Source organism: Nomascus leucogenys, chromosome 11 (genome assembly GCF_006542625.1).
Source record: "Nomascus leucogenys isolate Asia chromosome 11, Asia_NLE_v1, whole genome shotgun sequence".
NCBI lineage: Eukaryota > Metazoa > Chordata > Mammalia > Primates > Hylobatidae > Nomascus > Nomascus leucogenys.
Window position 1 is genome coordinate 44,195,229 of NC_044391.1, and position 16,311 is coordinate 44,211,539.

General features: G+C 45.6%; 1 protein-coding gene and 1 long non-coding RNA gene across 5 annotated transcripts; one reads left to right on the forward strand and one right to left on the reverse strand.

The window, feature by feature from the left end:
• Nucleotides 1-4,521: 4,521 nt before the first annotated feature.
• LOC115837339 lies at nucleotides 4,522-6,759 on the reverse strand. Its single transcript, XR_004032395.1, has 2 exons — nucleotides 6,707-6,759; nucleotides 4,522-5,837 (listed from the first exon to the last, which is right to left on the reverse strand). It is a non-coding gene; the product is annotated as an uncharacterized LOC115837339 (long non-coding RNA).
• On the forward strand, nucleotides 6,324-11,145 carry IL6 (interleukin 6). Of its 4 annotated transcripts, none has more exons than XM_003252642.3 (5): nucleotides 6,324-6,420; nucleotides 6,583-6,773; nucleotides 7,832-7,945; nucleotides 8,657-8,803; nucleotides 10,553-11,145. In XM_003252642.3, exons 1-5 carry the CDS (start codon nucleotides 6,402-6,404, stop codon nucleotides 10,718-10,720), a joined length of 639 nt encoding a protein of 212 aa, XP_003252690.1. In that variant the 5' UTR covers nucleotides 6,324-6,401; the 3' UTR covers nucleotides 10,721-11,145. The 4 variants fall into 4 exon arrangements, with proteins under 4 accessions (XP_003252690.1, XP_030678949.1, XP_012365673.1 ...); XM_012510219.2 differs by having other exon boundaries at nucleotides 6,345-6,420; nucleotides 6,652-6,773; XM_030823089.1 differs by lacking the exon at nucleotides 6,583-6,773 and having other exon boundaries at nucleotides 6,339-6,420.
• The last annotated feature ends 5,166 nt before the right edge of the window (nucleotides 11,146-16,311 follow it).

The following is a 16,311-nucleotide window of genomic DNA, read 5'->3' on the forward strand; positions in this document are numbered from 1 at the left end:
TGTATAATAATTAAGAAATAATTAAGAAATCTGCTACCTCCTTTCAGGTAGCAGCCCTTACCAGGGCTCTAGCATCTCCTGAATCAGTTTAGTCTCCCTGAAGCCATTAAGATCTGGGCATGTCAAAATGGGTGGCACCCTGCCCAGTCAAAGCACTTCCACTAACAGGCCCTTGGGTGGGAACCAGAAGACAGCATCAGGCTTTTGGGCTTTCAAAAAGTGTTTCTTAATTTAGAGACTCCTATTCCTATAGTCCCATTAAGAGTAGGTAGGCTCTTGATTAATAAACATGGCTAATGAAGATCCATAGAATCACAGAACCACAGAATCCTGGAGCTAGGAGGGAATTCAGCAAACCCCTAAGGTGGGAGAGTACTTTGCCCCAAATCCTCAGTTCATCGTCATCTGAACACTTTCATCTGCCAACAGCTACACTCCCAAAACACAAGAAGCCAAGGATTTGGCAATGCAGTAAAAAGACAAGCCTAATTCAGGGAAACCCTACATTCAGCCAAAATTTTTTGCTGGCAGTATAAAACCCCCACTTCTTTCTGAATCCTGCAATCTAAATCAAGTCAAGAAGGGCAACAGGGCTTTGACAAGCCTGGCCAACTGAGTACCCACACAATGTCAGACAGAAACAGCAAAGGACCCAAATTTCCCTCTGACACCTGACCTGCCCCTGACTACATACCTGGTGTCTTCAGTAGTTTCACTGGGCCCATGGTGAACAAACTTAACACAGAGAAAGAAGGTGCATGACAGCCTCTCTATTGGTTGTCCTAGTGAGAGAGGAGGATCTGAGGCACTTGGTGGCAACTGCTTAAGCAGCAAGCCCCCAAACAAGCCTTTGGCAATAGGAAGCCATTTCCACACATCCAGATCACTTGCCAAGCTGATGGGTGCCTCCCCTCCTGTCCCCACCTCTCCCTGACCCCTGTCTCACCCACAGAAAAGTAGCACATAGAAAATATGGCTTCCAGGGTGAGAGATATAGGGATCCCACAGTGCCCTTGGGGGACACAGTAATGTGGCTCAGACATAGACCACTGTACAGATCCAGCAGCACAGGAAGGGCTGCAGGCCTGGGAGAAAAGTGACAGCAGATGGCCGATCCAGGCTTCCTGGGTACCCAGGCCTGTAAGGCCACATTCATATGATGCAGGCAGCACCCCTTGGAACAATATCTATGGTAGGTCTATAGACCAAGGGCTCCGCTCTGTGCTGCAGACATCCACATACATACATAGGTACACATAACATAGAATTCAGTAGCTTAAAGAAACTGCCTATGATTCTTTGACTTGCTTACCTGGATCTGAATTCTTCTGTAACATTTTAAATCAATCCAGGTGTACCCATCTTCAGAAATAATGGACCCCAATGTCTCAGAATTACAGAGTCCTCACCATGTCCAAAGCATTTCGTGGAGATTATTCCACCATGAAGACTAGAATGGCCTCTCTTCATGGATTCAGCTTGCTAAGGAGGCTTAGTTCAGAGGGACTAAGACACTCTCCTTTTAGCAAATAACTAACCAAAAGGGCAAGGAAGGGAGGTAAAAGACGTCATAACCAGGCCAGTAGAATCCCCTGGTCTGGCCATTACATGTGATGATTTCAAATGCGTTCTTAGTACCTTAATTTTGAGGGAAAAGAGTAGAGGAAACCAGCCAATGCTTTGCATGCTTAGTTTCTGCCGATGACACTGAACTCAGAGAACTGAGATCTTTGGAGAAACCAAAGATGGCTCAAATGACTCGTGATAATAAATGAACGTATTACTGCTAGCTGACAAATTGAAGTTTCCTAATTATAAAGCAGAACCAGTGGCCACCACCATAGAAAGCCTACCCCACAGATGGAGAAGAGGCAAAGCACTGAAACTCAGTCCAAGGGACCTCCCCAGCCATGGGGGCAGGGCCAAATGGGGCTTCTTCAGGATCAGCAAAGCAAGTTTTCTCATCAGCAAACCAGCTTTAGAGAAGTTTGCAATCAGGGCACTCTCTTCCAGGCCTACAGACCCAGGGAAAGGGGTACAGGGGTGTCCCAAGGCAAAGAGAGTCTACAATTTTTGCCCCCGGAGAGGCTACTTCCCTCCCAAGATGCCTGGGATTTTCCACTTCAGCAGGGGGAAGGTAAGTCACATAGCAAAATAACGAGGGCACAGAACAGATGACCTCCCTATAGAGTTTTGAATGAGAAACACAGCAGGGCAGATGTGCCCCTTCCCTAGTCTCGGAGGAGCTAGGTCCAGCCCCTGCACATCCTCCCCCTCAGAAAATCTGAGGCCAGACCAAGAATTCATGAGACCAAGGAGCTACAACAGGACATCAGAGCTGAGGCTGCAAAGCCAGGACTGAGACCAGACCAGGCAGGAAACTGTCAAGAGCTTTTGTCACCAGGCCTGGCTGCCCTCCAACATCAGCTGGCTCTTTCCAAATTGACACACCACATGTCCCTAATATTCTCTCTTCAAGTAATACCACCATCAAAGCAGGACATTTCCCAGAGCCTTCAAGCCTGGTGTCTGCTCAGTGGGACTCAACCCCAGAAGAAGCTGTTAAATCACCCACTGTTTCAGTTTACAAACTTCTTACGACTTGGCGACAAGTGAAACTACATTCTGACAGCAACTGCAAGTTCCCTAGTACCCAGGACTTCCCGTTTTTTCTTGCTGTACTCCCTCCTGCTAAATCACAGACTCATCCATCTCCAACCCCAAGAACATAGAGAAAGAGCAAAACACTGCATCTTAACTCCTGAGACGTGGAGAACACTTCTCCTGCTGAGAGCTTAAGTACCAAATGGAAGCTACTTTTCCCCCTTGGTCTCAAATGTATTACTAGATTCTGAACTGGACTCCACCACCATGTAGGAAAGCAGTCATGGGAGGTAATTCTGGGAGACCCAGATAGGACATGCCAGCCCTACACTGGTGGCATAGGAAGCCAAGTTGCTGCTTCCTCCCTGTGCACTCCCATTTGTCTGGCCTCTCTTGATCTCAGCTGGCGCTCACTTCAAATCAGCTATGATTCAATCCAGCAACTAAAGTATTAGTTAATAAATGCTGACAGCACAGTCTTTTCTGGTCACGTATTCATACTAAAATATGGAGGAGAGATGGGGGGAGGGGGATATATGGGAAATCTCTGTACCTTCCTCTCTATTTTGCTATGACCTAAAACTGCTCTTTAAAAAATACAAGGGGCTGGGTGCGGTGGGTCACGCCTGTAATCCCAGCACTTTGGGAGGCCAAGGTGGGTGGATCACCTGAGGTCAGGAGTTCAAGACCCGCCTGGCCAACATGGCAAAACCTCGTTTCTACTAAAAATACAAAAAGTAGCTGGGCGTGGTGGCATGCATCTGTAGTCCCAGCTACTCAGGAGGCTGAGGCAAGAGAATTGCTTGAACCTAGGAGGCAGCAGTTGAAGTGAGCCAAGATCATGCCATTGCCCTCCAGCCTAGGCAACAGAGCAAGACTCCTTCTCAAGAGAAAAAAAAAACAAAACAAGAAAAAACAATGAATGAGCTCTCCAGGCGAAAGATCCATTGAGATGCAAAGGAAGGAAGCTATCATTGCAGAATTGCACATGTTAGTTACATTAACGTTTTTGGAGCAAGGGAGAGCTCATCTCTCCCACAAGCAAATTCCAGCCCAAGGCATTGATACTAATAAAGCACCACGCTGCGATGTGCAGGGGGCAGACAGTGTCTCCAAGTTCCCTACACACATGCCTTCCCACAGTTTGCCCTTTCTTGACCCCAGAAGCATCAGGCCCCTTCACCCTCGAGGGCCACTATCAGGAGTTTGAATTAATGGCAATCACCATGCACAGGGAAGGCTGTGGACTTCTCACATAAAAACACTTAGTAGAAGGCTTGGAAAAAGTCTAGTAGGAGCAAGACGCAAGCTGGACTAATTATCTAAAAAAAAGACCTGGTTTGGGGATCTTAATGTTCTCAAAAAAGACAATTATTATTATTTTTCATTTTGCACTTTGTGCCATAAGACATTTTCAACAAAACACAGAATCTCATTTCTTTTGGGGAAAAATGATTGGGAGACCAACTGATTGCTGGCACAGAGGCCTGGCTCATTCATAATTCCTTCATAGGCAAGACACCAGGTGAACTGATATAGCCGAGCTGGAAGAGTTCTCCAAGGCTGAGACTGAGCCAAGGAATGTTCAAAGAGCCGGCATGTATTGTGGGATTACTATGCACCAGGAATTTTTTACACTGCGTCATGTTCCATTTTCACAACAGCCCTAGAAAGGAAGAACTATTATTACCCCCGTTTTATAGGTGAACAAACAAGGGCACAGATCCTTGATGTAACAGCCAGGATCAAACAGCTGGAAAGACGAGAAAACCTTTCCCAGGCTAGGATAACAGAGAGTTTGGTTGAAAATACAGGCGATTAGGTGCTACCTCTGGGAAAAGGAGCCAGGAGAGGAAGGAAACACTTTTCCCTGCATGCCCTGATGTCCTATTTGAACATTTTATCATGAACACGAACTTCCTATTTAAAAAAACACTTTTTATCGAAAAGATAAATCTGTGTGTTGTATTGTGTCACTCAGTTCAAGTACTTGAAATTTATTGAATTGTATTTTCTAAAAAATATATATTTGAGTAAAAGCAATCTCACATTACACAGACGGAGCACAGTGCACGGCCGCGGAGCTGGGAGCAGTGGCTTCGTTTCATGCAGGAAAGAGAACTTGGTTCAGGAGTGTCTACGTTGCTTAAGACAGGAGAGCACTAAAAATGAAACCATCCAGCCATCCTTCCCCATTTTCATTTTCACACCAAAAAATCCCACCGCGGCAGAGGACCACTGTCTCTCTGTTTAGACAATCGGTGAAGAATGGATGACCTCACTTTCCCCAACAGGCGGGTCCTGAAATGTTATGCACGAAACAAAACTTAAGTAAATGCCCAACAGAGGTCACTGTTTTATCGATCTTGAAGAGATCTCTTCTTAGCAAAGCAAAGAAACCGATTGTGAAGGTAACACCATGTTTGGTAAATAAGTGTTTTGGTGTTGTGCAAGGGTCTGGTTTCAGCCTGAAGCCATCTCAGAGCTGCCTGGGTCTCTGGAGACAGGAGGGACAGCCTAGTCTGGAGCCCATTTGCATGAGACCAAGGATCCTCCTGCAGGAGACACCATCCTGAGGGAAGAGGGCTTCTGAACAAGCTTGACCCAATAAGAAATCCTTGGGTGCCGACGGGGAAGCAGATTCGGAGCCTAGAGCCATGCCTGCATCCGTAGTTTCCTTCCAGCTTCTTCTGATTTCAAATCAAGCTTTACAGGGAGAGGGAGCTATAAACACATGCTCTAGAAGATGCCACAAGGTTGTCCTTTGACATCCCCAACAAAGAGGTGAGTAGTATTCTCCCCCTTTCTGCCCTGAACCAAGTGGGCTTCAGTAATTTCAGGGCTCCAGGAGACCCGGGGCCCATGCAGGTGCCCCAGTGAAACAATGGTGAAGAGACTCAGTGGCAATGGGGAGAGCACTGGCAGCACAAGGCAAGCCTCTGGCACAGAGAGCAAAGTCCTCACTGGGAGGATTCCCAAGGGGTCACTTGGGATAGGGCAGGGCAGCAGCCAACCTCCTCTAAGTGGGTTGAAGCAGGTGAAGAGGAAAGTGGCAGAAGCCACGCGGTGGCAAAAAGGAGTCACACACTCCACCTGGAGACGCCTTGAAGTAACTGCATGAAATTTGAGGGTGGCCAGGCAGTTCTACAACAGCTGCTCACAGGGAGAGCCAGAACACAGAAGAACTCAGATGCTGGTAGTTATTACCTTCTTCATAACCCCAGGCTGGGGGGCTGCGATGGCGTCAGAGGAAACTCAGTTCAGGACATCTTCGGTTTTTACAAATACAAATTAACTGGAATGCTAAATTATAGCCTGTTAATCTGGTCACTGAAGTTTTTTTTTTTTTTTTTTTTTTTTCCAAAAAACATAGCTTTAGCTTATTTTTTTCTCTTTGTAAAACTTCGTGCATGACTTCAGCTTTACTCTTTGTCAAGACATGCCAAAGTGCTGAGTCACTAATAAAAGAAAAAAAGAAAGTAAAGGAAGAGTGATTCTGCTTCTTAGCGCTAGCCTCAGTGACGACCTAAGCTGCACTTTTCCCCCTAGTTGTGTCTTGCGATGCTAAAGGACGTCACATTGCACAATCTTAATAAGGTTTCCAATCAGCCCCACCCGCTCTGGCCCCACCCTCACCCTCCAACAAAGATTTATCAAATGTGGGATTTTCCCATGAGTCTCAAAATTAGAGTCTCAACCCCCAATAAATACAAGACTGGAGATGTCTGAAGCTCATTCTGCCCTCGAACCCACCAGGAAAGAAAGAGAAGTTCTATCTGCCCTCCAGGAACCCAGCTATGAACTCCGTCTCCACAAGTAAGTGCAGGAAATCCCTAGCCCTGGAACCGCCAGCGGCGGTCGAGCCCTGTGTGAGGGAGGGGTGTGTGGCCCAGGGAGGGCTGGCGGGCGGCCAGCAGCAGAGGCAGGCTCCCAGCTGTGCTGTCAGCTCACCCCTGCGCTCGCTCCCCTCCGGCACAGGCGCCTTCGGTCCAGTTGCCTTCTCCCTGGGGCTGCTCCTGGTGTTGCCTGCTGCCTTCCCTGCCCCAGTACCCCCAGGAGAAGATTCCAAAGATGTAGCCGCCCCACACAGACAGCCACTCACCTCTTCAGAACGAATTGACAAACAAATTCGGTACATCCTCGACGGCATCTCAGCCCTGAGAAAGGAGGTGGGTAGGCTTGGCGATGGGGTTGAAGGGCCCGGTGCGCATGCGTTCCCCTTGCCCCTGCGTGTGGCGGGGGGTTGCCTGCCTTAGGAGGTCTTTGCTGGGTTCTAGAGCACTGTAGATTGGAGGCCAACGGGGCCGACTAGACTGACTTCTGTATTTATGCTTTGCTGGTCTCAGGAGGTTCCTTTCCTTTCTGGAAAATGCAGAATGGGTCTGAAATCCATGCCTACCCTTGGCATGAGCTGAGGGTTATTGCTTTTCAGGGCTTCCTTTTCCCTTACCAAAAAATAAGGTCTGTGAAGCTCCTTTTTGTCCCTTGGGCTTTGGAAGGACTAGAAAAGTGCCACCTGAAAGGCATGTTCAGCTTCTCAGAGCAGTTGCAGTACTTTTTGGTTATGTAAACTCAATGGTTAGGATTCCTCAAGGCCATTCCGGCTAAGATTCATACCTCAGAGCCCACCAAAGTGGCAAACCATAAGTAGATTAAATCATCTCCCCACTTTCAATGCAAGGTATTTTGGTCCTGTTTGGTAGAAAGAAAAGAACACAGGAGAGGAGACTGGGAGCCCACACTCGAATTCTGGTTCTGCCAAACCAGCCTTGTGATCTTGGGTAAATTCCCTACCACCTCTGGACTCCATCGGTAAAATTGGGGGTGGACTAGGTGATCTCATAGGTCCTTCCAGCTGGAACATTCTATGGCTTGAATTATATTCACCTAATTATTGTCAAAATTGCTGTTATTAAGTATCTACTGTGTGCCAGGCACTTTAAATAAATATTGTGTCTAATCTTCAAAACAAATTTGCAAGGAAGGTTTTTGGAGATAAGGAAACTGAGACTCAGGATTAAGTAACACATCTGAAGTCACAGGTGAGCTTGGAACTGAACCCAAGTGTGCCCCCACTCCACTGGAATTTGCTTGCCAGGATGCCAATGAGTTGTAGCTTCATTTTTCTTAGAAACTTTCCTGGCTGTGGTTGAACAATGAAAAGGCCCTCTAGTGGTGTTTGTTTTAGGGGCACTTAGGTGATAACAATTCTGGTATTCTTTCCCAGACATGTAACAGGAGTAACATGTGTGAAAGCAGCAAAGAGGCACTGGTAGAAAACAACCTGAACCTTCCAAAGATGGCTGCAAAAGATGGATGCTTCCAATCTGGATTCAATGAGGTACCAACTTGTCGCACTCACTTGTCACTATTTCTTAGGCAAAACTTCTCCCTCTTGCATGCAGTGCCTGTATACATATAGATCCAGGCAGCAATAAAAAAAAAGTGGGTAAATGTAAAGAACGTTATGTAAATTTCATGAGGAGGCCAACTTCAAGCTTTTTTAAAGGTAGTTTATTCTTGGACAGGTATGGCCAGAGATAGTCCCACTGTGGTGAGATTTTAACAACTGTCAAATGTTTAACACTCCCACAGGTTTAATTAGTTCATCCTGGGTAAGGTAGTCTCAGGGCCTTTTCCCTCTCTGGCTGCCCCTGGCAGGGTCCAGGTCTGCCCTCCCTCCCTACCCAGCTCATTCTCCACAGTGAGATAACCTGCACTGACTTCTGATTATTTTATAAAAGGAGGTTCCAGCCCAGCATTGACAAGGGCAAGAGTGCAGGAAGAAAATCAAGGGGGAGAATCAGAGAAGGATCCCCACTGCCACATTCTAGCATCTGTTGGGCTTTGGATAAAACTAATTACATGGGGCCTCTGATTGTCCAGTTATTTAAAATGGTGCTGTCCAATGTCCCAAAACATGCTGCCTAAGAGGTACTTGAAGTTCTCTAGAGGGGCAGAGGGAAAAGATGTCGAACTGTGGCAATTTTAACTTTTCAAATTGATTGTATCTCCTGGCAATAACCAATTTTCCCACCATCTTTCCTCTTAGGAGACTTGCCTGGTGAAAATCATCACTGGTCTTTTGGAGTTTGAGGTATACCTAGAGTACCTCCAGAACAGGTTGGAGAGTAGTGAGGAACAAGCCAGAGCTGTGCAGATGAGTACAAAAGTCCTGATCCAGTTCCTGCAGAAAAAGGTGAGTGTGTCCTCATTCCCTTAACTTGGTGTGGGGGAAGACAGGCTCAAAGACAGTGTCCTGGACAACTCAGGGATGCAATGCCACTTCCAAAAGAGAAGGCTACATGTAAACAAAAGGGTCTGAGAAATAGCTTCTGATTGTTTTTGTTAAATTTTTTTTCTTTGTTTGGTTGGCTCTCTTCTGCAAAGGACATCAATAACTGTATTTTAAACTATATTAACTGAGGTGGATTTTAACATCAATTTTTAATAGTGCAAGAGATTTAAAAACAAAAGGGGGGGCAGAAAAAAGTACATCCAACTCCAGCCAGTGATCCACAGAAACAAAGACCAAGGAGCACAAAATGATTTTAAGATTTTAGTTATTGCCGAGTGACATTCTTCTCATTGTGGTTGTTTCAATTCTTTTTCCTACCTCTTACCAGAGAGTTAGTTCAGAGAAATGGTCAGAGACTCAAGGCTGGAAAGAGGTACACCAAGGGCTTTGGCCACCAGTAGCTGGCTATTCAAACAGCAGGGAGTAAAGACTTGCTGGCTAGCATGTGGAGGAGCCAAAGCTCAATAAGAAGGGGCCTAGAATGAAACCCTTCGTGCTGATCCTGCCTCTGCCATTTCTACTTAAGCCAGGGTTTCTCATATGTTAATGTGCATGGGAATTCCCTGGGCATCTTGTTGTGGTGTGGAGTCTGACTTGGCAGGCCTTGGGTGGGTTTGAGGGTCATACTTCTAGCAGGCTTATATCCCTGGTGATGCTGCAGAATTCCAGGACCACACTTGGAGGTTTAAGGCCTTCCACAAGTTACTTATCCCATATGGTGGGTCTATGGAAAGGTGTTTCGCAGTCCTCTTTACACCACAGATCAGTGGTCTTTCAACAGATCCTAAAGGGATGGTGAGAGGGAAACTGGAGAAAAGTGTTAGATTTAGAGGCCACTGAAGAACCCGTATTAAAATGCCTTTAAGTATGGGCTCTTCATTCATATACTAAATATGAATTATGTGCCAGGCATTATTTCATATGACAGAATACAAACAAATAAGATAGTGATGCTGGTCAGGCTTGGTGGCTCATGCCTGTATTCCCCAAACTTTGGGAGCCTAAGGTGAGAACTCCTTGAACTCCTAAGGCCAGGAGTTCAAGACCAGCCTGGATAACATAGCGAGACCCCATCTCTACAAAAAACCAAAACCAAACAAAGGAAAAGATAGTGGTGCTTCCCTCAGGATGCTTGTGGTCTAATGGGAGACAGAACAGCAAAGGGATGATTACAAGTTGGTTGCTGTGAGCCAGGCACAGTGCTGATATAATCCCAGCACTTTGGGAGGCTGAGGTGGGTGGATCACTTGAGGCCAGGAGTTTAAGACCAGCCTGGTCAACATGGTAAAACCCCATGTCTACTTAAAAATACAAAAAAAGTTAGCCAGGCATGGTGGCGCACACCTGTAACCCAGCTACTCAGGAGGCTGAGGCACATGAATCGCTTGAACCCAGGAGGCGGAGGTTGCTGTGCACCACTGCACTCCAGCCTGGGTGACAGAGCGAGACCCCGTCTCAAAAAAAAAAAAAAAAAAAAAAAGAAGAAGAAGTTTGTTGCTATGGAAGGGTCCTACTCAGAGCAGGCACCCCAGTTAATCTCATTCACCGCACATTTCACATTTGAACATCATCCCATAGCCCAGAGCATCCCTCCCTGCAAAGGATTCATTCAACATTTAAACAATCCTTTTTACTTTCATTTTCCTTCAGGCAAAGAATCTAGATGCAATAACCACCCCTGACCCAACCACAAATGCCAGCCTGCTGACGAAGCTGCAGGCACAGAACCAGTGGCTGCAGGACATGACGACTCATCTCATCCTGCGCAGCTTTAAGGAGTTCCTGCAGTACAGCCTGAGGGCTCTTCGGCAAATGTAGCATGGGCACCTCAGATTGTTGTTGTTCATGGGCATTCCTTCTTCTGGTCAGAAACCTGTCCACTGGGCACAGAACTTATGTTGTTCTCTATGGAGAACTAAAAGTATGAGCGCTAGGACACTATTTTAATTATTTTTAATTTATTAATATTTAAATATGTGAAGCTGAGTTAATTTATGTAAGTGATATTTATATTTTTATGAAGTACCACTTGAAATATTTTATGTATTAGTTTTGAAATAATAATGGAAAGTGATTATGCAGTTTGAATATCCTTTGTTTCAGAGCCAGATCATTTCTTGGAAAGTGTAGGCTTACCTCAAATAAATGGCTAACTTATACATATTTTTAAAGAAATATTTATATTGTATTTATATAATGTATAAATGATTTTTATACCAATAAATCACATTTAAAAAAATTCAGCAACTTTGTATGTGTTACGTGAAGCTTAATATAAACAAGTTTCTTGTCACTGCCACCACCACCACCAGAAAAAAGCTAAAATCAATCTATATATATATGTACCTACTACATGCCAGGCATCATTAAATGTATTGCATCCATCACGTCATTTAACCCCAGCACTTGCACACTCCTTTCTGGTTGTGGAAGACTAAGTGATTTATCTAAGTCACCCAGCTGGAAGGTCAGGCAGGGACCCAGATTTGAAATCCAAGTCTACCTACCTACAGGTCTCCTACTCTTAACCTGTAGGTCCCACTGCCTCCCAGGAACTGAGGGATGATGTAGAAAATCCCAAAACATGTTAATATAGGGAATATCTATAAACATACAATCAAAGTCTTTGGGACTTTGTATGTATAAAGCATAACAATGTACAAGCTTCCAAATAATAACTAGAAGTTCTGCCTCCCTCTTCTGGGTTCCTAAAGCACTGCACCTATCTACCTGTCAAAGCATCTACCACATTGTACCATACCTTAAAATCAATGGTTTTTTTCTTCTCAGCCAGCATGTGGATGCCTCAATAAAGCAGACTCCTTTCATGACCTAAAACTAATTTCAGGGGGGAAGAAAAGATGAGCCGGGCGCAGTGGCTCACGCCTATAATCCCAGCACTTTGGGAGGCTGGGGCGGGAGGATCACTTGAGGTCAGGAGACCAGCCTGGCCAACAGGGCAAAACCCCATCTCTACTAAAAATACAAAAATTAGCTGGGCGTGGTGGCGCACCTATAATCCCAGCTACTCAGGAAGCTGAGACATGATAATCGCTTGAGCCCGGGAGGTAGTGTACTGCATAGTGTACTGCACAAGACGGCAGGGATCACGTCTACCCTTTCACCTCAGGCTGCACTCCATCCTGGGCAACAGAGGGAGATTCTGTCTCAAAAAATAATAATAATAATAATAATAATACAATTTTTTTTTAAAAAAAGACTCTTTCCTATATTAATCTTTGCATCCTGTGCCCATGGCCCCAAACCTGACCAATGAAGGCCCCAGTAAATATTTTTTGAACAAAAAAAATATATAGATGATCAAAGATAAGAAAGATAAGAAGACACCTCAATTCTTGTAGGCATATAGTGTTAGGGGAAATCACTAATTCTGTGTGTTTATGTATCTTCATCTTCAGGAAAGATAGCAAGAATTAGAAAGAAACACTCAAAGGACTTCCAGAGAAGGCAATGAATAGCCAGTGCGTGTACACCTACCTCCATTTCCTTTGCCACCGGCAATAATCTTCATCTGCCCTCTCCCCTCCCCCACCTAGAGCGGTGGTGAGACGGGCAATCTGGACAACTTAACATGGCCTCGCTTATCCATCTCAATACGACACTGGGAATTTGGTGCAGATTTCCCCTTTCTAACCCCTGCAATATAAAAGTTCTGTCTCCTTATAAAGTTTTTCCCCACTCTACCCGCTACAGACTTCTTCCTCCAGGGGAGGAGTTCTTCTGGGTAAGGGAAAGTCCACAGAGGTCAAAAGCCGAGAGGAGCTGAGCCAGAAAAGAGCCACACACTCTGATTTCTAGAAACCACGCATCACAAGTGGGCTTCCCAAAACTAGGGTCAAGCCAAAGAACAAAGAGAAATTGCGGTCAACTGATGCTTTCATTCTTCAAACAAAAATGGGTTGAGTATCATAGATAAGTCAGGGAAAGCTCCTGAGAAAGAGGTGAAAGGGTAGACATGGTCCCCACCCTCTTGTGCAGTACACTATGGAAGGGAAAATAGACATTAAATAAAGAATGTAAGTGTGATGAGGTTTCCAAAAAGAAATGTGGGCTGTGCTGAGAACCCGTACTAGAGGCACGGATCATGTGAGTGAAGCCTGGTTTGGCTGCTCACCACTCGAAAGCCAGACATGAGAGACAAGGTTGCTGGGACAAAAAGCCAGTTCATCAGAAAGCCAGTAAACCAAGAAGATGGTGAGCTAGCATTTTAAAGTACCATCTTGAATTTTAAAATTGATCACACTAGTTTTTAAAGAGAAACTTGGTATGGGAGATATGTGGGAGTGGTGCGTGGTGTAGGGTCTGTGTGTCTTGTTCTGATGGCCATCTCAGGTAACCGCCTGTCCGGAGGTCTGTTTGGCATCATCTTAACTTCAGCTAGATGATGGATTCATTGTTCATGCCTTTTCCTTCTAACCAGGAGGATTCTGCAACGGGGCTCCCTTCCTCGTTTGATTAAAGAACAGCCTCTGGGATTTTTAAAGCAAGAGTATAACTAGATAAGCATACATTGCCAGAGGGGAGTGTCTAGAGAGGGAAGGGATGAAGAGGTGAGAGGGAAGAAAAGGAAGAAAAAGAAAGTGGGTGAGAGGCAGAGCAAGATGGCAGAATAGAAAGCTCCACCAATGGTCCCCCTGGCAAGGATACAAAGTTAACAACTACCTGCACAGAAAAAAAAAACAAAAAACCACCTGCATAAGAATCAAAACTCAGGTGAGCACACATAGTACCTGGTTTTAACTTCATATCACTGAAAAAGGCACTGAAGAAATTAAAAAACAGTCCTGAATCATGATGCTACCCCTCCCCTAACCGCAGCAGCAGTGGTGTGGTGCGGAGAATGTCTCTGTGTGTTGGGAGAAGGAGAACACATCAATTGTGGGGCACTGAACTCAGTACTGTCCTGTTAGAGGAGAAAGGAAAACCAGACTAAACTCAGCTGATGTCCACTCACAGAGGGAGCATTTAAACCAGCCCTAGCCCGAGGGGAATTGTCAATCCCAGCAGTCCAAACTTGAGTGGCCACAAACCTCACCACCGAGGGCCAAACTTGAAAGGCCCTAGGCCATAAGGCCCTAGGCCATAGGCCATAAGGACTGCAACTCTTAGGCAAGTCCTAGGACTGAACAAGGCCCGGAGACCTAGTGTACTGAGGGGACATGTGACATACAGAGATACCAGCTGAGGCAGCCAAGGGAGTATTAGGAGAGGGGTGACCCCTCTCCTAATCCTAGGCTGCACAAGTCGTAGCTTCAGAAGAGACATTTTCTTTCTGCTTGAGGAGATAAGACAGAAGAGTGGGGAGGACTTGGCCTTACATCTTGGATACCAGCTCAGCTACAGCAGGATAGGGCACTAGTCAGAGTCATAAGGCCCCTATTCCAGGCCCAAGCTCCAAGACAAAATTTCTAGACACATCCTAGGCTAGAAGGGAACCCACTGCCTTGAATGAAAGGACCCAGTCCTGGCAGCATTCATCACATGCTAACTGGAAAGCCCTTGGGCCCTGAATAACCAGTAGCGATACCCAGGTACTACGTCGAGGGCCTTGGGTGAGCCTCTGAGACTTGCTGGCTTCAGGTGAGATTCAGCACATTACCAGCTATGGTGGCTATGGGGCAAAACTCCTGCTTGAGAAAAGCAGAGGGAAAAGTAAACAGGGCTGTATCTTGTTGCACCTTAGGTACCAACACCGCCACAAGGGGGTAGAGCACCAAGTGGGATCTTGGGGTCCCTGATTCCAAGCTTTGACTCATGAGTGGCATTTCTGGACCTGCTCTGGGCCAGAGACAGGACTATTGCCCTGAAGGGTGAGCCTCAGACCAGGTAGCATTCACCGCAAGCTGATTTAAGAGACCTAGGGCCTTAAGGGAACATCCGTGGTGGTCTGGTAGCACTCCTCAAGGCCACTGAGGGAGCAGGGTGGGCAGTAGCTACAGGGTGAGGGTTCTCTGCTTTTGAAAAAGGGAGGGAAGAGTGAGAAGGACTGCATCTTGTGGGTTGAGTGTCTGCTCAGTCACAAGACAATAGACTACAAGGTAGACTTCTAAGTTTTTTACTCTGGTCCCTAACTCCCAGATGGCACTTCTGGACCTACCCTGGGGACCTCACCACCCTGAAAGAAAGGACACAGGCCTGGCTGGCTTTGCCATCTGCTGATTGTTGTGCCCCAGGGCCTTCAGCAAACATAGGCAGTAGCCACAGAGTGGTTACAGCAGGCCTTGGGTAAGACCCAGTGCTGTGCTGGCTTCAGGTGTGACCCAGTGCAGTCATAGTGGTGGTGGCCACAGGGGTGCTTGTGTCACTTCACCCCCAGGTTTAGGTGGCTCAGAACAGAAAGATAGATTCTGTATGTTTGGGAGAAAGTAAAAGAAGGGAACAAGAGGCTCTGCCTGGTAATCCAGAGAATTCTCCCAGGTCCTGTCTAAGGCTATCAAGGCAGTACCTCTATGAATCTGCAAGAACCACAGCATTACTGGGTGGGAGGTGCCCCCTAAAGAAGAAACAGCTTAGATTACAACACCCAAATCCTTTCAAATACCTGGAAATCCTTCCCAAGAAGGATAGCTACAAATAAGCCCAGACAATGAAGACTACAATAAATACCTAAGTCTTCAATGCCCAGACATCAAAGGACATACACTAGCATCAACACTATCCAGGAAAACATGACCTCACTAAATGAACTAAATAAGTCACCAGAAACCAATCCTAGAGAAACAGAGATATGTGACCTTTCAGACAGAGAATTCAAAATAGCTATTTGAGGAAACTCAAAGAATTCAACATACACAGAGAAGGAATTCAGAATTTTGTCAGATAAACTTAGCAAAGAGATTGAAATAATTTTAAGAAATCAAGCAGAAGTTATGGAGCTGAAAAATGCAACTGGCATACTGAAGAATGCATCAGAGTCCTTTAATAGCAGAATTGATCAAGCGGAAGAAAGAATTAGTGAACTTGAAGACAAGCTATTTGAAAATACATAGTCAGAGGAGACAAAAGAAAAAGAATAAAAAACTATGGAGCACAACTATGGGATCTAGAAAACAGCCTCAAATGGGTAAGTTTAAGAGTTATCAGACTTAAAGAGGAGGTAGAGAAAGAGATGGGGTAGAAAGCTTATTCAAAGGGAAATAACAGAGAACTTCTCAAACATAGAGAAAGATATTAATATCCAAGCACAAGAAGATTATAGAACACCAAGCAGATTTAACCCAAAAAAAGCCTACCTCAAGGCATTTCATAATCAAACTCCCAAAGGTAAAGAATAAAGAAAGGACCCTAAAAGCAGCAAGAAAAAACAAGTAAATAGCATACAATGACACTCCAATACATCTAGCAGCAGACTGTTCTGTGGAAACCTTACAGGCCAGGAGAGAGTGGCA

What these genes read in the sequence shown, in the direction of transcription:
- IL6 (XM_030823088.1), top strand. Translation starts at nt 6,402, where the DNA reads ATGAACTCCGTCTCCACAAGTAAGTGCAGGAAATCCCTAGCCCTGGAA. An exon ending in TCTCAGCCCTGAGAAAGGAG is followed by an intron (nt 6,774 to 7,831) that starts GTGGGTAGGCTT and finishes ATTCTTTCCCAG; the next exon opens with ACATGTAACAGGAGTAACAT. An exon ending in TCCAATCTGGATTCAATGAG is followed by an intron (nt 7,946 to 8,656) that starts GTACCAACTTGT and finishes CTTTCCTCTTAG; the next exon opens with GAGACTTGCCTGGTGAAAAT.